This window comes from Oryctolagus cuniculus, chromosome 11 (genome assembly GCF_051225735.1).
Source record: "Oryctolagus cuniculus isolate XC-2025 breed Fujian yellow rabbit chromosome 11, ASM5122573v1, whole genome shotgun sequence".
Taxonomy (NCBI): Eukaryota; Metazoa; Chordata; class Mammalia; order Lagomorpha; family Leporidae; genus Oryctolagus; species Oryctolagus cuniculus.
The window spans coordinates 68,792,038-68,814,354 of NC_142877.1; the positions used below are offsets into that span (position 1 = coordinate 68,792,038).

Below are 22,317 nucleotides of genomic sequence, written 5' to 3' on the forward strand. Positions count from 1 at the left end.
TTGACACGTTCCCTGGGTCATGCTTTTCACACTGAGACCATGCAAGTGTCTTCTGCCCACTGCAGCCTTCCTGCTGCTCAGTGGAAGGCGTGGGGCTCGTTAGAACCTTGTGAAGCCTTGTGAGGGCTGCTCCTGAGACGACAGAAGAACCTCCCCGGTGACTCCAGCACAGGCCAGGGAAGCCGTGCCGGCAGACCCCGGGAACAACTTCTGAGACCAGGCCCTCTGTGCCACTCTGCAGGGAGGCACAGCTTAGCAGATGGCAGCTGTCACTTATTTATTAGCGACCTTTTCTGATAAAGCTTTAATTTTTGAATTAATTACATGCTGTGTTCCTTCTCCCATATTCCCCCATGAGGCAGGTACCTGGCAGCGATTCCTCCTTGCCGCAGATTAGACACCCTTGGCTTGCCGTCCTTATCAATTCCTCCCGACACCGTCAGACCCAGGGTCGTGCCTTCCTTCTTCATCAGTTCAACAACGGTGGAGCCCTTGAACTCTTCTGTTAAAAGAAAAGCATTTGCTTGATTAAATGAGAGCAAAACCACTGATGTTGTTCTGGGGAGGATTAAGCGACTTCTCCCCAAAGCCTTTCTACTTTTCTTTTTATGAGAAAAGTCCTTTGGCCTCCTTCCATTTATAATCTGCAGAGGATCTTAGAAAGATGTGCATGTGGATAAAGTTCAGCAGATATCCCATGAGAGGTTATTCAAATGAGTGCCCATGGGGTACTTCACTCTTGGCTGACAATAAGTAGCCTGCACTGTCTACATTCAAGAGATTATTTCATCCTTTGTTTTCTGCCATTCTCAAATGACTTTCTCTGGTTGTAACTCCAAAGGGAGCAGTAGGAAGTTGCAAGCAGTTAGAATGGAATTTTAAATAGGAATACAAATGCATACAGTACAACCGCAGCAGACTAGGAAGTCAACTGACGGAAGAGAGCTTTCTACCAGTTCAAGAAAAATATACTTGTGCTACTTTGTCTTTCAGACGCAGAGTACAGTGGCTCAGGTAACAACTCAGAGTTTCTTGCAGAATGTATCATCATACAGCAAGGCAGAGCTGGTCCTCAGAAGTTCTGATTAACTGCCAGGAATCCCTCATTCTCAGGGTAGTTGTGGTACAGTGGGTTAAGTTGCAGCTCGCGATGCTTGCATCCCATATCAGAGTGTCTGGTTCAAGTCCCAGTTACTCTATTTCCGATCCAGAATTCTTGCTAATATGTTTGAGAGGCAGCAGATGATAGCTCAGGTACTTGAGTTTCTGCCACCCATATGGGAGATCTAATTTTATTAGTTTTTTATATTTGAATAATGACATTAACATTATTGTAGCTTTTAAAAATTTGAGAGGCAGACAGAGAGAGAGACAGAGAGAGAGAGAAATATTTCATTTGCCAGTTAACTCTCTAAATACCTGGAACAGCCAGAGCTAGAGCAGCCCCAAGCCAGGAGCCAAGAACTCAATCTGGATCTCTCATGTGGGTGGCAGGGACACAACTATTTGAACCATCACCTGTTGCCTTCCAGGGCATGCATTAGCAGGAAGCTGAAATTCACAGCAGAGCTAGGACTTGAACCCAGGCATACTAATATAAGACATGGGAATCCCAAGGGCATCTTCACTGCTACAACAAATGCCTGCCCTTGATCAAATTTTAAAATCTCACAGATCTTTGTAGGGATAATGTGTATATGCCAAGCATAGACTCTACTCTCTCAGTGCTGGGCAAAGCAGAAAGTAAGTAAACTTTAAGAATATCCTTTCTTCCAGAAATAAGAGTAGAGTCAATATTTACCTGTCCAGAGGCTAATTATGATAAACACTGTTTTACAATTCTCTGTGATGTTATTCCCCCCTGCCCTACAACCACACTTTCTGGGTAGGCATGATCAAACTAGACAGTTTTCCAACTCCTCCCGAATCATGTTATAAATTCCAGGGGTTACGAACTTAGAGCACATCAAAGACATTCACATTAAAATGCAAGAACAGACTTGCTTTTTCAAAATCAAATTTAAAAATGACTATTTGCATACCTCTGCTCTTTCCTTAATTACATATAACAGTTAATTATAACTTTGAAAGTCTCTATGAAGGCTTACCATAAAGGTTTTTAAAATTGTTGCTACTGATATATCAATCCACTAGCCAATGAAAAAACCAAATTGTGTTAGGGAGAGAAATAATCTCTTTTATGATCCAGTAGGAGGCAAGGGGCAATAGGGCACCCACTTCCTCTGTGATGAACAGAATGCCATTCAGGTAGGGCTCTGAAGACTGCTAAATCCTTGGGGCTGGTGTTGTGATGTTGGCATTCCATATCAGAGTGCTGGTTCGAGTCCTGATGGCTCCATTTCCAAAACAGCTGTTTGCTAATGCAACTGGGAAAGCAGAGGAAGACAGTCCAAGTGCTTGGGCCCCTGCCACCCATGTGAGAGATGTGAATGAAGTTTCTGGCTCCTGGTGTAACCATTGGGTAAGTGATCAGTAGATGGAAGATTTCTCTCTTTCTCTCTCTGCTTCTCTCTTTGTTGCTCTCCTTTTCAAATAAATAAAATTAATAAATCTCAAATTTTGTTGAAAGATGTATTTATTTCTTTGAAAGGTGGATGATAGAGAAGGGGGGAGAGAGAGAGAGAGAGAGAGAGAGAGAGAGAGAGAGAGAGACCATCCATCTATTGTCCATTAGTTCATTCTCCAAATGGTCACAATAGCTAGCTCCGGGCCAGACCAAAGCCAGGAGTTAGGAACTCCATCCTGGTCTCCTAAATGAGTTGCAAGGGCTCAAACACTTGGACCACTTTCTGCTGCCTTCCCAGGCACATTAGTAGGGAGCTGGATCATAAGCAGAGTGGCTAGGACTAGAACTAGTGTTCTGGTGTGGAATGCCAGCATTGCAAGCAGTGTCTTAACTCACTGCAACAGAACGCTGGCTCCAATAAAGCTTTTAAAAATGCTGAAGACTAGTTAAATATATCATTACTGTAGACTGGTACATTCATTTAGAAAAAGGAGTGCCAGGTCCTGTGATTTTTAGTATCCCAGTATACCTGGCTAGAAGTCTGCTTTTTCATGGCAGTCTCACTAGATTGCCTATGTGGGTTGTTATAGTCCTTTAAAGAAGCCAAGGAAGTGTGTATGAAGTCAGCTTCATCTATTGCATTTTGCATGAAGGATGAAATAGGAATTGAAAATCAAGAATGAAAATTCTTGTCAAGTGAATAGAACTACAGAAACTTTTACATCATTTACCAGAAGCATTTGTAACAGAAGTCCATCACTGTGTACATTCACCTGTGCCTACTTAAAATAGAACAAAACTACCCCTTCCTCATCCTCTAGAAAATTACACAGGCTGAACCACGACATGAAGAGACAGACTTAACAACCTCTGTCAATTCTTGTTCACATAAGACTAGCTAAAAAATTATTAAAATAATAAAGTAATTCAAGTAACTAAGATGACATAGTAGATGGTGACGGTTCACACTGCAGAGATGTAATGTATCTACCAAAAATTCTTTGTATATTCTTTAAATACGTGGCATAACCTTGTACATTTAAACATTTGATTATAGATACTCAGGTTTTCAAGGGCAGGGTCCCAGAACAAATGGAATACCGATTCAAAGGTGCAGTCTTACTGGAGGTAAGCAATGCAGTTTTTTCTACAAGGAACATGGGTTCTTTCCAGGCTTCTGCCTGAATCCTAGAAATCTAGAAAAGCTCAATTCCTTCAGTTTAATTTTATCACTATAAAAAATAGAAATACACTGATCTACTTTTAAACTTGTAACACTCAATTATCTTTTCATTTAAAAATGTCATATCTTTTCCCAAGAGCTAGTTTTAACAATGTGAAGGAAATATTCACACAGCACTTAATTGAGTAATTGTGAACTCACTGATTCAAGAATTTACTGAATGCCTACTGTAAGCCCAAGCAAGAAACTTCAAGATGTAAAAAGTTAAGGCCATGATCTTCAAGATGCTCATAACCCAGCTGCAAAGGCAAAGTCACAGACCACCATGCCACAGGGTGTGCCATGCGGAAGAATCACAGGGGAGATGGGTTGGGTACCCCTGTGAACTCAAGGGTCAAGGTTCCAGCTTCAACATTTTTTTCACAATTTTATCTTCTGTCCAATATGCTGTACATGCTTACCAATCAGGATGAGCTGAGCAGACAAAAGAAATAATATAAATTAGGCAAAGCCCAGGAGCAAAGATGGAATAGTGTTGCAAGAAAATGGGCCGAATCATAAGTATGTTAACTACCAATAAGTTTCTCTGGGTCCTGTATAATTGACTAAATCTGTTATGGGTGTTTCTGAACTGGAGAAATGGACTGGAGAGGGAAGAACCTGCTACTGAAGACTGCTTTCTGCTACCCTGCATTCTTCACACAACTAATCAATCATTTTATGTCTTTTTTGGTGTTTAATGTTTGCATAATGATATAGTGGCAAAGCGAAATGAAGACAGATGCATTCATTTGCATGAGTTCACTTATACACAAAAGCTTACTGAGCAAACTTTGCAGTAAAACCCTGGAACTTGGGCAAGCCAATATGTCCTGGGAATTTCTTTCTGTTGCGATTTGAACTGCGTAAATACCTCCCCCAGTAAAGAGGACCTTGTATCCAACATCATTGTCTCTCCAAATTAGTAAACAGCATGGGGAACAGGTGATGCCCAACTGGCAGGAATGAGGTAGTTCTGGATTTAATGCTTTCCTTAATCACCATATATAATCATCATAGAAAGGAAACTGCAGGTTTACATCTGTACTACCACTTACTCAATATAATCAATAAGAATCTCCACATACAGCATGGGATTTACTTGTTGGCTGCTTTTCTTTGGGTTTCTAATTCTATCTTTCAAATTACTGAAGCCCAGCAGGTTTTAAGAAAAGAAACAATGATCATTTGCAAAACCAAGAGAATCATGAAAAATCTTTAGAAAAAAATGAGGAAATTTGAGAATACAGATGGTTGCCCAATTAATATGCAAAAAAACATATCCTTTATGTAGACAGACAGCCAGTTAGAAGTTATCATAGAAGTTCCTATTTACAATAGCCCACAGGTAAAATTCCTAAAAAAAAGAAATTTAAATGTACAATATCTATAGAAAGAACATGTTAAAGCACTTCTGAGGGATATAAGAGCAGAAAAAATGAAAAAGTATCCATCTCTCATTCAGTAATAGCTTAGCACTTCCTATGTGCCAGGCAGTGTTCTAGGAACTGACAACACAACAGTGAACAAATTACAAAAAATCCGCACCATCTAGGACTTACTATTTCAGTGGACAGAATAACCCAGCATCAAAAGTGGCCAATTATCTCTAGATTAGTTCACAAAGTCAACAGTATTAATAAAAGTGCCCAAAGAATTTTTTTAGCACAAGATATATATTACATCATTGCAAAATGAAACATATATCCTTGCAAAGAAATCGTGCTCCCAGGGTGGATAAGCTTGCTGTTCCATTCTACCATGAAAGAATAGAGCGAGGCTATCCAAGAAGCCTCCCTGAGCGAGGTAATGGGGTTATAACTAGATGTGACACCACCAGGCATGTCTCCTACAGGAGAAATTATAGGAAGAATCAGACAACCAGAAACAAGGGCCTAGGATGAGAAGACTGGCAAAGCTCTCAGGGTTTGCCAATCCTCTCAGCCCCTATCCCATCAAATTGGTCAGAGTCTGCTTGGACATGCAATGCAAAAGAAAGCAAAGCAAAGCAAACCACACGAAATGAAAAGAAGTATCATAGGCACAAGGGCATTCCAAACCCACAGCAGATATTATTATTTTTTGTGTGTGACACTGTTCAGAACAAAGGTACAGCATAATAATCTTATTTTGTTCCCTAAAGCCCTTGGTGTTTGGATATTCTTGTCTCATTTCTTATTTTAAAATTATCATTAGGCCTCATATCAGCAAAAGGGAGTTAATCCTAATTTTTGGCAATCTTTAAAATTCAGGATCTGAAGAAACAGGAAAGGAATGATAAAGCAGACCATTGTGCCAACACTGAAAGGGAGGAGACTTACGTAAGATTACAACCAAGAGTAATAAGGGTGGACCAGCACTGTGGTACAGCGGGTTAAAGCCCCAGTCTGCAGTGCCTGCATCCCATATGGGCACTGGTTCAAGTCCTGGTTTCTCCTTTTCAGATCCAGCTCTCTACTATGGCCTGGGAAAACAGTAGAAGATGGCCCAAGTTCTTGGGCCTCTACACCCATGTGGGAGACCTGGAAGAAGCTCCTGCCTTCGGATCAGCTCAGCTCTGGCCGTTTTGGGGAGTGAACCAGCGGAATGGAAGACCTCTCTCTCTCTCTCTCTGGTTCTACCTTTCTCTGTAACTCTTTCAAATAAATAAAAAATAATTCCTTAAAAAAAAAAAAAGAGTAATAACGGCTATGACAAGAGTAAAAACACACCCTAGTGCTGCATCCTGGGATGGCCCATTATGACTGGGCCAGCAGAGTTACTCCAAGGTCTGAAGTCAGCCTGTGTTGGAGGAGGGGAAGGTGTAACAGGGAAATGAATAACACGTGGTCAAATACATGGGTTCTGGGAAATTCAAGTCCTTTAGTTAAAGTTGCAGTTTTTCAACTTTAGCTTCATGTTATAATCACTCAGGGAACTTATAAAATTCTGAGGCCAAAGCCCATCCCAGACCAATTGAATCAGGATACCCACTGATGGGACTTTGTTGTTTTTATTAAACTTTCAGTTCTTTAAAAAAAAATGTACAATTTATTTACTGAGAGAGAGAGAGAGAGAGAGAGAGAGACTGACTCTTCCATCATTGGTTGATTCCCCAAATGGCTGCAACAGCCAAAGCCACAAGCCTAGAACTCCATGCTGGTCTCCCAGGTGGGTGGCAGGAGCCCAAGCATTTGGGCCATCTTCTGCTGCTTTCCCAGCTGCACTAGCAGGAAAGCTAGGTTGAAAATGGAGTGAATGGGGCCAGCGCCATGGCTCACTTTTGGTTAATCCTCCGCCTGCGGTGCCAGCATCCCATATGGGCGCCAGGTTCTAGTCCCAGTTGCTCCTCTTCCAGTCCAGCTCTCTGCTGTGGACCGGGAAGGCAGTGGAGGATGGCCCAAGTGCTTGGGCTCCTGCACCCACATGGGAGACCAGGAGGAAGCACCTGGCTCCTGGCTTTGGATCGGTGCCGCGCGCTGGCCATGGCAGCCATTTTGGGGGTGAACCAACGGAAGGAAGACCTTTCTGTCTCTCTCTCACTGTTTAACTCTGCCTGTCAAATAAAAAAAAAAAAAAAAAAAGAAAGAAAAGAAAAGAAAATGGAGTGAGTAGCTGGGACTTGAATTCACATTCTAATATGGGTTGCTGGCAGTACAAGCAGCAGCTTAACCCACTGTGCCACAACACCAAACCATAAACTTTTAGTTTTGAGATAATCATTGATTCACACATTGGAAGTAAGAAATAACATAGAGATCCCTCCTCAAGGATAACATCTTACAGAACTATCATATAATATCACAACTGGGATACAGCAGGTTTCCATTAGTATGAGGATCACTCAGATTCCCGGTATACACCATTTTCTCCCACCTCTTTCCTTCCTCAACTCCTGGCAGCCCACCTATTTTCTTATTTTGTAGCTTTGTCATTTCGGGAATGTAGAATAAATGAGATCATACAGCATAAAGCTTCTGATGTTGACTGTCTTTACTCAGTGTGTGATTTATCCAAGCAGTTGCTTGTAGCAATAGATTATTCATTTTACTGCTGAGCAGTTTCCATGGTATAGATATACCACGGTTTCTTTAACCATTTAATGACTGAAGAACTTCTTGGTTATTTCCAGTTGTTGGCTACTATCACAGAAGCTGCCATAAATATTCATGTACAGGCATTTTGTGAATGCTAAGTATTCTTCCATGGGATAAATGTCCAAAAATATAATGTTTAGGTCATATGGTAGTCACATATTTATTCTTGTATTTTTGGTTTTTTGGAGTAGCTATAGCTATATCACTTTACTTTCCCACCAACAGTGTAAAAGCATCTTTTTGTGTACTGACTACTTGCCATCTATATATCCATCATGCATTTTTTCCATTTTATAATTAGATTCCTTGTTTTTTTCCATAGAGCAAATATTTTTAATTTTGATCACACTTCTGTGAAGCACAGGAACTCTTTGCTAAGCCTTGGATCCTAAAAATTTTCTCCAATGTCCTTCCTACAGTTTATAAAAATTGTCTACAGTCTTTCAATTTTATGGTCTGTGGTCCACTTTGAGTTACCTTTCATACAAGATGAGGCTTTGGTCAACTCTGTTTTTGCTTTTTTGCCTATGGATGTTCAATTACTCCAGCACTTGAATATGTATCTTTTCACTTTTGGATTACTTATATCTTATTAAGAACCAGTTGGGCATATTTATATGGGGTCTACTACTTGGTTCTCTATTTGGTTCTACCGATCTATGTGTCAGTCTCCCCACCAATACCACACAAAATTTATGACTGTATCTATACAATAAGTCACAGTATGTCTTGAAATTGGGGAGACTGAGTCCTCCCACTTTCTTCTTTTTTTAAATTATTCCTTTGTCTTCCAGTGTAACTTTTGGAATAATTTTGTCAACAGTTACAAAAATTTACTGGGACTAGATTTGTGTTAAACTTGTATATGAATTCAGAAAGAATTAATATCTTTACTATGACTTTTCCAAGCCCTGAACATGGTATACCTTTCCAATTATATAGATGCTCTTTGATTTCTTTAATCAGCTTCTTTTAATTTTCAGCAAACAAGTTTTTGTGAATTTTTTTTTAGTTTCACACCAAGCATGAAATTTTTGCAAGAATTGTAATGGTTATATTATTAATTTTAATGTATATGTTTATTGCTACTAAACACATACACTTGATTTCTATGTATTTTTCTTGTATCTTGTGACCTTGTTGAATTCACTTAGTTTTGGGTTTTCTATGTAGACAATAATGTCTTCTGTAAACAGCAACTGTTAGATTTTTTCATTTTCAATCTACATGCCTTTATTTCTGTTTATTGCATAAAGCACTGGTTGGAGTTCCAGCTCTATATAGAGTAAGAGTGGTGAGAGTGAACATCCTTGCTTTATTCTGATATTAGGGAAAATTCATTCACTATTTCATCCTTAAGTATTATGTTAGCTGTAGATATTCTTTATCAAGCTACGAAAGTTCCCCTCTCTTGCTATTTTTCTGAGCTTTTTATGACAAACAGGTTTGAATTTTATCAAGTTTTTTCCTTTCAATTAATAGAGCCATGAGCTTTTCTTCTTCAGTTTGATAAAACAGTGAATTATATTATCTATTTCATATTTTATTTTATTTTTTTTAACTTTTATTTAATGAATATAAATTTCTAAAGTACGATTTATGGATTACAATGGCTTCCCCCACATACCGTCCCTCCCACCCACTACCCTCCTCTTTCCCACTCCCTCTCCCCTTCCATTCACATCAAGATTCATTTTCGATTATCTTAATATACAGAAGATCAGCTTAGTATACCTTAAGTAAGGATTTCAACAGTTTGCTCCCACACAGAAACATAAAGTGAAAAATAATAGATGATTTTTTTTAAATGATGATGAAATCAGATCAGACCTATTGTCATGTTTAATCCCAGTGAGAGTCAAGTTGGGAGTTGATAATTTCTTTCTTTCTTTTTTTTTTTTTTTTTTTTTTTTTTTACAGAGGATCAGTTTAGTATACATTAAGTAAAGATTTCAACAGTTTGCACCCCTATAGAAACACAAAGTGAAATATATTGTTTGAGTACTCGTTATAGCATTAAATCTCAATGTACAGCACATTAAGGACAGAGATCCTACATGAGGAGTAAGTGCACAGTGACTCCTGTTGTTGACTTTACCAATTGACACTCCTGTCTATGGCATCAGTAATCTCCCTATGCACCAGTCATGAGTTTCCAAGGCTATGGAAGCCCTTGAGTTCTCCGACTCTTATCTTGTTTAGACAAGGTCATAGTCAAAGTGGAGGTTCTCTCCTCCCTTCAGAGAAAGGTACGTCCTTCTTTGAAGACCTGTTCTTTCCACTGGGATCTCACTCACAGAGATCTTTTTGCCAGAGTGTCTTGGCTTTCCATGCCTGAAATACTCTCATGGGCTTTTCAGCCAGATCCGAATGCCTTTAGGGCTGATTCTGAGGCCAGAGTGCTATTTAGGACATCTGCCATTCTATGAGTCTGCTGAGTATCTCACTTCCCATGTTGGATCACTCTCCCCTTTATTTATTCCATCGGTTAGTGTTAGCAGGTACTAGACTTGTTTATGTGCTCCCTTTGACTCTTAGTCCTTTCATTATGATCAATTGTGAACTGAAATTGATCACTTGGGATAGTGAGATGGCATTGGTACATGCCACCTTGATAGGATTGAATTGGAATCCCCTGGTATGTTTTTAACTCTATCATTTGGGGCAAGTCAGCTTGAGCATGTCCCACTATTTCATATTTTATAAGCTGTTGAAATTTGTGTTTTTCAAGGAACTGTTTCATTTCTATTGAATCAGAATCTTTTCAGAAGGAGGAAAGGAGCAATTTTTATTGTTGTTGTTATTTATGTCAAGATTGAAAGATACTGAATTAGGGTCTGGTGCATGAGGACAGATAGACAGGAAAGAGGCCAGCAAATAGAAATTAGATCATGTAGGATCCTTTGGAAAGACAGACTTGAATTTCAGAGGTGAGTCTGTTGTTAGTGTGATGCAGTGATTGATGAAGAATCAGGGAGAAGAACAGCAGACTCGAGGAGAATTATCAGAGGCCACTGCAGCTTTACACTGTATAATGTATATGTTAAATTAGGATAGGCTGTGTCAACAAACCCAAAAATTAGTAATGGCTCAAATACAACAGGAATTAATTCTGTTCATGTACAAGTCTCAATAGGGTGTTGCTGTTCAGCAGTCAGTTCCCCTCCAAACAGGGATTCAAGGATCTACCATGCTGTTTTCTATTTTGTGACTCTGTATTTCTTAAGATTCTGGTTCTCAAACTGTGCACAGAAATACCTCATATTCTATGGTGAACTTACAAGACCTTCATGAGATACTTTAAAATTTCAAGGGAAACATAGCCATACTTCACATCTGTTGGGTCCACTACCACCTATTATAGGGTAGTTCAGTTAAATATTAGATCATACAGCATTGCTGTTTTTGGTGTCATTTCTTTCCAAAACTGGGTTTTTGGTAGTTACTACCAAAAGAAAGCAAGCAAGTAACAAATGAAAATCAATGTGGAACAGGAAATGAGATTGTTGATGATTACTTTGATTTGAACGTTTGAGAAGCTGTGCAGTGTCCAACAAGTGCATACATATCATTTACTAGGTAGTTGCAGCTGCTTGAGATTAAAATAAACATATTCTTTCATTTATAGTTTTAAAAAATGGTTAGTGAGTTGTTGGGATAAAATATGAAGCAGTTATTTAGGCCTAACTACTTAATAAATTGAACTACTGGTATTTCAATTTGGCCTAAAAGTGTTAGAAACAATTTATGGAGACACAAAGAGCTCTGTGAATTGAGTAAATTTGGAAACTTCTGCCTTAGGATTTTTCTGCATGCAGCTGATGGGAGGGGCAAGAAAGCTCTCTTAAAATTCGTCACTGGTCCACTTATGCTCACATCTCAAGGTGAAGTTATTCTATGCCTACCTTTAACTTGAAAGGAACCCAAGAATTAGCCTAGATGGGTGCCCAGCCAGTAAAGTTAGCATGGTCTGGGTGACAGGTCATTGACTCTGCCCTACACAGGCAACAAATGAGAGACTGGAATGTATTTGTGGCTACATGGATGGCATGGATGTCAGATATATTAATGAGGAGAAATTTCCCTGAGTTAGGGAGCAATTAGGATGTGGGAAGCAAGAAAAAGTGAGAGTCAAGAGGACCTCAAGGTTTACAACTTGTTTGATTGGTGAGTATTGACATCTGTCACTGAGAAAAAGAATCTAAAAGACAAGAGGAGATTTGTGTAGTTGTGAGTGATTGGAGTTAGGAAAGGCACCTTATATTACATCATATAAGAGAAACTTAATGACATTTAAATACCAGGGGAAGCTCTGTCATATGATAGTTTTCTTCAATCCCCAATGAGACCTAGAAGAGCCTTTCCCAGAGCTGTAGCACATAAGAGAAAATGCGTTTAAAAGTAACCACCAAGGCATATTCAGCAGCCAAGGCAGTGATGAAGCTCATTATTTTGTGAAGTTCCACCAACTATATGAGATAGTTTTTTAACTATCATAAACAGTGAAACAGAAATACTATGGATGAAAATTCTATACAGTAAGTGCCATATTTTAGTGTCAGAGACAGCGTTTTGTTCCCTGTTGCATCCCCAGTGCCTAGAATGGTGCCTGAACATTAGCAAGTGCTCCTTGGTAACTGCTGAATGAATAAATATAACCACTCCAATACAGGAATTACAACTGACGCACGAGTAATGGCTTTTGAAAAGCAGAATTACTGCAGGCTGGTACAAAAGCAAAAAGGTAAAGGGGCAGAATTTGAACAGCAGCAGCGTTATTTCCCCAAGCTTACTGGGTTGATTATTTTTAATCACGTCTTAGTAGGGGGAATTAGGGTTCATACCACAGTACTATAGCTGTATCTGTGCACTACTTTTGGAAACAATATTATTGCTCACAATACAGGTTTATCTGTATATTGCTTTCAGTGGCAGCACTAGGAAGTTTATCCCCCTCAGGAAATAAACAGATGCTTTTTCCAATACTCATTTCAAGTTCCTCCTAGTATCCCCTGGTTCAGCAAAGCTTAGAGGATCAAAGCTGGGCTTCTGTAATGAACAGTTGTATTTATACTCAGTGCTGACCACACACTAGCAGTGAAGGGTCTTTGGCATTTTCTACCGCTGTGCAATGACATGAGGGATGAACCGACCTTTTTCCCATCCTCTGGGAGTCTGAACATAATTTAGTGGCAGGAATGTACAGCCACATAAATATTACCAACACAAATATTCATGTGAAACAAAATCATGTGCAGTATTTATCTCATGCAGCAATGAGGAGGGCTAGATTAATATCTGTATGTGTCTTGAAGTACCTCAAAAAATAGAAGATACACAAATATGCTATGCAAATATAGAAACCTGGGACTCCTGAATGTATATCATATAAAGATCAGATTTTTAAAAATAGACAGCATAGAGATATGGAGACTCTTGTCAGTACAAATGAATTAGATATCATGTGTCTCCTAAAGCATTAAGTGAAAAAAAGACCACTGTTTTTAGAATATGGCAATACTAGATGCCTTCAGTTTCTTCTCTAAAATCAGTTATTTAATGGTCAAATTTTGATATTAAGTTTCCAAATGTCATAACTGATTAGCAAGTCATTTAGTTTTTTTTTTTTTTGGGGGGGGGGGTCTTTCCTTACCTCTGGAACAGTGTTAATAACAGTATCTATCCTGTAGAGTGTTTTGAAGATTAATGAAACCTTCTTAATGCATAATAAAAATCTTCTCATAAGGAATCTGCAATAGTACCTGCCACACAGTAAGAGTTCAATCTGTGCTAATCCTGGTGTTTTGTTATCATAATTATTATTTCAATGTTAAAAAATTCCAGGTATGCAGATCGCCAATCTTCTACTCCATTTCAATGAATCTGACACAAAACAGAGAGCTGGGGTATTTAACTGTTTGAGTCACAGACTACTTTGCAAATCTGATGAAAGCCAGGGAATCTTGCCCCAGAAAAATTCCAGGAGAATTCAGACCACCCTGGAATCATCCAAATATCCTATGAAACATCCAACTAACTACATGATTATATTTGAACAGTATGACAATCAAAGAAAGACATGCTAGCATGACAAGTCTATCAGCTACCTCTCCTACATATTCAACTGATAATTTCAATGAAATTGAAGATATCAAAAGCAGGAAGTGGCTCACCTAGATGAAAGTGTCTCTCTTCCTGAGCACTGTGCCCTAAGTGTAAGACTATAACGACCAGAAAAATGTACTAGGCAGGAGATGTAATAATTGCACTTGCTTCAAGAACCTCAGACAATTTTCCTTTTGGGAAACTCTCCATATGTGATTTTTACTTGTGTTTTAATCACATTTTCAAGTTGCTGACATAATTGAAAACTGAATTCTTCAAGTTAAATGGAAGCAATTGGCATAGCTAACTTTGAAATTACTCTGATCTTCAATGTTCCCTTAGAGAAGTTAACTCCTTATAGCTACTTGGTCCAAAACCATTCTTGAGCATCTACAACTGCTATACTCTGTGCTAGGGGCTAGCAATTCAAACACCAATCATCATATCTGCGTTTCTGCAGTTTGTGTTCCAAAGTCTAAGAGACAAATGACTATACTAATAATGTCAACAACGTGTGGTTAGCATCGCCTGGGAGACTGAAAGCCTAAAAGATGTTAACTTGTGATCCTGGAAAAATTTTCTATAGGCTCTATATGTTTGTTTAGAGGTTTATATTCTTCTTTGGACGAAAGTAGAAGATTTAATTATAGTATTACTATTACTTCCTCTTAAGAGTAGGAGAAATGGAGGCACCAAAAGTTGCTTAGCAAATTAGTGAGTTACTGTTGATGAGAAATCTTTTATTTTTGTCTTTCTGGACATCCTTTTTTTCATTAATTTCCAATGCTGTATAACTATTTAGATGAAAAAAAACAAGGCTGCTGTGCTAATATTAGAACAATCAGATGTTCTGCTGGGAATTTTGCTGATAAAATGCATTGGAGACACGTCTTGCCCAGTTAACTGAGAAGAAAGGAACACTTTGGAATAGAAGGAAGATACCAGGCAAAACTGTACCACAGCAAAGGAGAGCTCATGATCAGTGAGTCAGGTTAGCATAGCTGGTGTTCAAGACTGGTGGTGCTAAAGTCTTTGGGGCTACGGTTTCTTCAGAGACAACTGAGAGGACAACTGCTGAGGTCCCATTCAGTCTGAAAGGGACGTAGAGGGAGAATAAACTTCCATAAGATATCAGATTCCTTAAATGATCAGGGAATAGTGGGACTTAGAGTTATATTTGCTTGGCCTCTTCCTTCCATCAATACTGAAGCACCCATGAACTGAGCATGAGCTACACAACCTGATACAGAAATTATAATGAAGACACTCGGAATGCTTTTTAAGACCATCCATAATTTCAAAGCTGATCTTACTTTTCAAAATGTTCTTAAGTCCATTATCTAATTTAACCTTCAGAACAAGTCTGTGAAAAAGATAGCACTCCCATTTTATAGATTAGGGAGAAACCTTAGAAATTAGGGAGGGAAGCTTAGACATCAGGGTCCTCTTGTTAAGCACAACTTTGTATCTGTTCTAAGGAAATGGAATGCCTTCTCATACAACTGAATGCTATACATTCTCAGGCTCATCCTGAAGTCATTGCTAAAGAGTAGACACAAGAAGATGTGAAAGAAATACTATTGAGAAAAGGGCTGAAAAATACTGCTAGCCACAGGTCATGAGGGTAATGGTAAGTCAGACCCTCTCTCATTTTGTTATGGATGCCTGTGCACCAGGGACATGTATTTGACTTTCCTTTGTTTTATGAGACTTGATCCATTTCAAAAAAAAAAAAAAAAAAAGAAGAAGAAGAATGAACAGATGGAAAACTAATAGTGCAGTCATTGCAAATAACCAAGAGGCAAGTCATCAAGGGAGCCCTGTGGAGTCTGTGGGGAAGTCAGGCAGCCTGCTGTGGTGAGTTTGAGTTTATTACAGCACTACTGAGACCCACTGCGATTTTCAGACTGGAAGAGGCTGTGCTGCCCACATCAAAGATAGCTCATCATCCTACTTTAGCTCCCTTTACCCTAAACAAAAAAGGCATTTTTGGCTTTTCTCCTGGCCTAGTTCTTGTGCTCCATGTGAGAAATAACTATATTCTTGTCCCAAAGAAGGTTTCCTATTAGGTGAGCAGTAAGGAAATGATCAGATAATCTACTCACTACTGTTTTCCTTTTTGTTCCATCCTTTGTATTAATGCCTCAAGCATCATATACAACGTCATCTCATCCAAATATAACTGTCATCCAGAAACACTCTGGGTTTGAAATGTTTTGGTTCATTTTCCCCTTCCTTCCATCCATCCATCCATCCATCCATCCCTCTTTCTCTCCATTGAATATCTATAGCTCATTTGATAAATTCTAGGCATCTTGCCACCTAGCAATAATATAAACTTAGTCTCTGTCCCCAATGAATTTGTAATGAGCAATGCTGATCTAAAGCAATTAAAATAACAAAAAAATCTGATTATGATAATTAGCAAAACAAAGGCTATATAGGGAAAGACACTTGAAAAATATTAGCAAATGTCCATTATGCTCTGGAAAATTCAGCCATATTGCCTTGGGCAAGTCAGTAAACCCTAATTGTGTCTTAATCTCTGAACTATAAAGTTAGAGAACTGAACTCCATGGTTTTAAAAATGAGTACATTTCTGGCCAGCGCAGCGGCTCACTAGGCTAATCCTCCACCTTGCGGTGCCGGCACACCGGGTTCTAGTCCTGGTCAGGGCGCCGGATCCTGTCCCGGTTGCCCCTCTTCCAGGCCAGCTCTCTGCTGTGGCCCGGGAGTGCAGTGGAGGATGGCACAAGTACTTGGGCCCTGTACCTCATGGGAGACCAGGATAAGTACCTGGCTCCTGCTATTGGATCAGCGCGGTGCGCCAACCACAGCACGCCAGCCACAGCACGCTGGCTGCAGCGGCCACTGGAGGGTGAACCAACGGCAAAAAGGAAGACCTTTCTGTCTCTCTCTCACTGTCCACTCTGCCTGTCAAAAAAAAAAAAAAAAATGACTACATTTCACTGACTTCTAGATTCGATTACTTGTAAGGCAAACTTGCTTAACACATACTGTACTTACAACATAATTTTTTCTTATTACTAAGGTTTTTAAAATTTATACTTATTAAAGAACTCAAAGTACATATACAAAAAGAAAAATGTAAGTGAAATGAATTCATTCAGTTATTGCTACAATTTCTCTACCTTCACCTTTTGAACCAATGTCATTGATGTCCATATTTTCTATATGATATTGTCCTCTGAACCATCAAGAACACTGGTATTCACCATTTACTAGAGAGTGTGCTATCGTAGTCTCTTGGATTTTCTTCCAAACTTCTGAGACTCATTTGATGAACTTTTATGCTTATGCTTCCTTAATCTTATGGGACAGTGTCAACACATTTTAAACAACACGTATTATTTCCTCAATGGTTCTTAATTGTTAAATACCTGAAACTTAAAGGGGTTGCAATTATCCAAGGATATCACCAGGAAATACAACCAATAAGAGTATGTCCAGGTAGAAATGATGACATCACAATGATTACATGTTTCAGAACTGTTAGATGCACCCCAGTCTCAGTTATTAACAAATGTATGCATTTACATGAGGGTGAGTGGGTAACAGGTAAATGAAATGCTGTATGTTGCATCAAACTCCAGTTTCAACTGAAGTTCTCAGTTACCCAAGGAAGGAGGAGGCCAAGCAGTCATGGCTCTAAGTCTCTTGTTCTATCTCCAGCTACTCTTGTCTGTTTTCTCTTTTGTTCCTCTACATAAGATTTTGGAAAGAGGTTTGGATAGCAAAAAAGACAAACACACACACACACACACACACACACACAAACGTGTATTCCTAAAATCTCCAGCTCTGGCATTCTCTAAGTCTATAATAAAATGTGCAGGTAAAGCCACAGACTTATAATGAGAAACCCTCACTGGCACAGACTTCTAAGTCTTGGGAGGGATTCTAGCAATGTGTTCACACCACCATATGGGGTTTGGTCAAATTTGAAAGACATTTTTTTTTTAATTTTTAAAAAGTTCCCTTCCCTCAAATTTTATAAGCTTCAGGCACTCGCTCAAGTCCTAGATCTTTCTTTGATGACATAATTTTATGTCTGTATAATACCTAAGTTGGCCAGTAGAGTAAGATACATTTAATTCTCACAAACCCTTATTTGTAAGGCCACATCAGTTCCAGACAATAACATCTCTGTGCTGAAATTCTAGGAAAATATGCCTTGCTGAATATGTAAAGAAAAAGGTTTACTCTTTTGTTTTCCTTTGCTTAATCGTAGTTCAATTCAGTGATGTTTGGACACATAGAAATGTATTTTTCTCATATCTGAAATCAGCTACATTATTTCCTGAAAATATATTACTACTGTCTTTATTTTTCACATTGCTTATTTTCCTTTTGCAGATTCATGGAGTGGTCTGAATACAACATCCACTCTTATTATCAAGCATGAGCAGAAGAGAGGACAGTTTCCCTTTAAAAGCGCAATGCCCTCCAATGCCTTTAAAATCCACCAAAGACTATCTCACCAAGCCCACAAGAGCATTGCAATAATTGCTTCTCTTACCTAGGTGAAAAAGGACATTATCTGTCAACTAAAGAAGTGCAGAAGCAATTAACACCTTAATACCCTACAGGGAAATTGCTTAACTTAGAGAAATAACAGGAATGCTTCGTAGTTACTGTATTTCTAATATTCAGGCATCAGCATGGCTGGACAGTTCCTCAGTCACTCCACGTACTCCCCTCAGCCCAGTGGGATCGGGAGCTAGAGATGTGCACTACTCAAGGTTCATTTGGGTGTTTGTGTGTCACATCAGATATTTATCACAATTTTCAGAGGCTGAATGCAGGAAAAAGGTATATGTACTTCTGAAATTAATATGCAGAGCTTTGTATGTTTTAAATCAATTTCTCAGGCACGAGAAATGTATTTCTGGATTCTGTGCTGCCATCCATGGAACTGCTTTATCAGTCCTTTTCTAGGGCTGAGCTACAAAAACATAGAGTTTGCTTTACCAATCCTTCTATACAAATAGTGGCGATCGTCTGAGTAAACAGAGATGTGGATCAGATAGGTAAAATCCCTCATATTTCAACAGCACGGTCTAGAGAGTGTCGCTCCCCCTCTTCGTGGAGGAACGACACCAAGCCCTGCCTAGGCTTCATATCCGAGTCACGGCACCATTATGTCGCTCCCCCTCTTCGTGGAGGAACGACACAGGACCCTGCGCTGTTCTTCTGTCTGCTCGGCCCTCCCCGGGTTTGCTGCTGGTTCTTCCCGGGTTGGCTACTATCCCTTCCACCTCCGTGGAAGGGCAGTTCCCCCTGGCCACATTCCCCACTTCCGCAGGGGAGCGGCACACCACCGGCCGGCTCTCTCGGGGGCTGCACAGGTGTTCCCTTAGATGTTCCCCTTAGATGTTCCTGGTGCATGCCGTCTCTCTCCTCCTTTATAGTCCTCCTCTGCCAATCCCAACTCGGCTGCCCACACGCCGAGTACGCTGCTCTCCTCCAATCAGGAGCAAGTCCTACAGTTTATTGGCTGAACTGGAGGCAGCTGTGTAAAAGCTGTTTTCTTCTCTCCCAGCGCCATATTGTGGGAGAGCAGATGCATAGAACAAGTCTTAATTCCAGTAACTTAGTCTAGTCTGAATTGCTCCCCACAAGAGAGAGCCTGGAAGTCCAATTCGTCATCTTTCCCTTTTCCAGAAGATGTTAGAAGCCTTTGTGAGTGCAGCTATTGTACCCAAACATGATTAGGATTTTGAGAGACACGGAAGCAATAAACAGGATCCTGCACACTTTCTGTATCAGGAGCCAAACCTGCAAATTGTGCTAGAGGTAAAATGTATTTCTTCCCTTCCCATGTGAGCCTCAAGCTTGGCTATTCTATAAGGGACCAGGGCAGCTCTTACAATTCTCAGAGAACGTCATGTAGGAAGCGCTGGTTTCCATCTTCAGACAGGTGGAATCAGATACAGGTGAAAAAAGGCAGCAAGCAAGAAGAAAAGCTGCAGCTAACTCAGATGCTGGAGGAGGCTACGGAGGAGGAAGGAGGTGCGTTCTTGCCTGGCAGCTGAATAAAGCAGCAGATGATTTTGGAAGTCATCTTGTTCAAGACCTCTTCCCATTGGCTTCCTTTACTATGTGCTGGTAGCCACCATCCAGTACAGATCTGAGTAATCCCAGTGAGAGAAACTCCTCCTCTCAGACAACCACCTGTCTTCTCTGTGGCTTTAGTGAAGAAACAATAATCCTGATAAAGCACTGGATATGTGCTAGGCCTTACTTTAAGAATTACTTATTTATTTGAAATTTAGAGTTACAAGAAAGGAGAAACAGAGAGAATGGTCTTCCACCTGTTGGTTCACTCCCCAGATGGCCACCATGGCCAGGGCTGGGCCAGGCAAAGCCAGGAACCAGAAGCTTCTTCCAGATTTCCCACACTTGGGCCATCTTCCGCTGCTTTTCCATTAACAGGCCATTAACAGGGAGCTGAATCAGAAGTGGAGTGGCTGGGATACACACTGGTGCAATATGGATTGCCAGCATTGCAGGTGGCAGCTTTACCTGCTAAGCCACAATGCCGGCCCCTAGGCCTTATTTAATGTGCTTGGTGGACAGACACTATGGTAGCCTCTCCATGATCCCTAACTCCTGGTGCCCAATGCCCTTGCATTGTCTCCTCCTTTTGAGTATGGGCATGACTTGTGATTTGGACCTTGGAGAGGAATATGGAAAATGCTCCAGACGTGTCTTCATAAACTGCAGTGCCAATCTCTCTGGAGACTGTCCCTTCATCATAGACTTTGAGGAAGCAGCAGCCTCTGGATGACAGCCAGCAAGAGAGTGAAGCCTTGAACAAGTCAGAAAACAACCTGAGGGAACTTGGAAGCAGGTCTTTCCCCAATGAAGCCTCAGATGAGACCCAGCTCTAGATGACACATTGATGATAGCTTTGAACACTCAGCTAAACCATGCCTAGACTTCTGACCCACAGAAATGGGGACACAATGAAGATGTATTGTTGAGCTGCTAAATTTATAGTAGTGCTTTTACATAGCAATAGGTAACTAATACAGATGCCTTGTGTGCATTAACTCATACGATCTTCGTTATACTCTCCTTTCACACAATGGGAAAACTGAAGCACAAATGTTAGACAACCAGCTTAATTCCACACAGTAGGTGAGAGCAGAGGTAGTGTTCAAGGAAGGCAGACTCATTTCGGACACTGTGTTGCTAACCAGTAAGGCACCTTTCCTTTTTGTACTTCTTAGAAAATTCTACTTCCAGTTGCTTCCAAATCTGAGTTCCTATAACTTATCCTGATAGCATGAGTCAGACATCCAAATGCAAGTGTTACACAGATAACATTCATAAATCAAGTTGCAGGCAAGCTGCTCAGTAGGACTGAGGCTGAGACAGGGTGCAGAAAAACAGGTGCTGTCTCCCAGTATTCACTGGTCAAACTAAATGCCCTCAGCTGAGGGTTGATGCTGATGGTGACCTCTGCCATTTGAGTTTTAGTTCTGCCTCAAAGATCAAAGATAACCTGTTGATCTCTTTCCATGGGGCTTGAAATTTTTGAAACCACTGATCATTTCTGACTAAATCATCTATTTCTCACATATTTTCTTTTTTTCATTTGACAGGTAGAGTTATAGACAGTGAAAGGGAGACAGAGAAAAAGGTCTTCCTTCCGTTGGTTCACTCCCCAAATGGCTACCACAGCCGGTGCTGCATTGATCCGAAGCCAGGAGCCAGTGCTTCCTCCTGGTGTCCCATGCGGGTGCAGGCGCCCAAGCACTTGGGTCATCCTCCACTGCCTTCCCGGGCCACAGCAGAGAGCTGCACTGGAAGAGGCACAACCAGGACTAGAACCTGGCGCCCATATGGGATGCCGGCGCCACAGGCGGAGGATTAACCAAGTGAGCCATGGTGCCGGCCCCTGTTTCTCACATATTATGACTGGTGTGACCCTCACATTTCTGTTGTTATCCCTTATTGACGATCTACTTGATATAGTCATAAGTATTTATAAGGTAGTGGGTTGTAGGTAGTATCAGCTGCCTCCTTTCCTTCCTAGTCTGTGTCTCATAAGCCCTCTAAGATACGGTTCTGCCAGGCAGCTCCAATCCAGTGATATTCCTTCTTGTCATTACGGTATTTAAAAAAGTCACCTTGGTGATTTGCAAACACATTTTAGTGTAAGACTCTAATAAGACAAATATCATGTTTTCTCTGCTTTTTTCAAAGCATTTATTTATCAAATTGGGACGGTTCTCTATAATCACATCTTAAAGTAGACAAGGATAGTTGGACATCTGTGCACATGTGTATGTGTGCTATTTATGATGTATTCCCAGAGACATTGGAATCAAATTCACATTTCAAAATGTTTTATTGGT

At 40.1% G+C, this 22,317-nt stretch overlaps 1 protein-coding gene across 14 annotated transcripts in view; it reads right to left on the reverse strand.

Moving 5' to 3' along the window:
- Positions 1-22,317, reverse strand: part of GRIP1 (glutamate receptor interacting protein 1) — a 737,425-nt gene that overhangs the window by 163,475 nt on the left and 551,633 nt on the right. For all 14 annotated transcript variants that reach the window (XM_051846415.3, XM_051846410.3, XM_051846416.3 and 11 more), the window contains one exon: positions 367-502. In XM_051846415.3, coding sequence (XP_051702375.3) covers positions 367-502 — 136 coding nt within the window. The remainder of the gene's footprint in view (positions 1-366; positions 503-22,317) is intronic.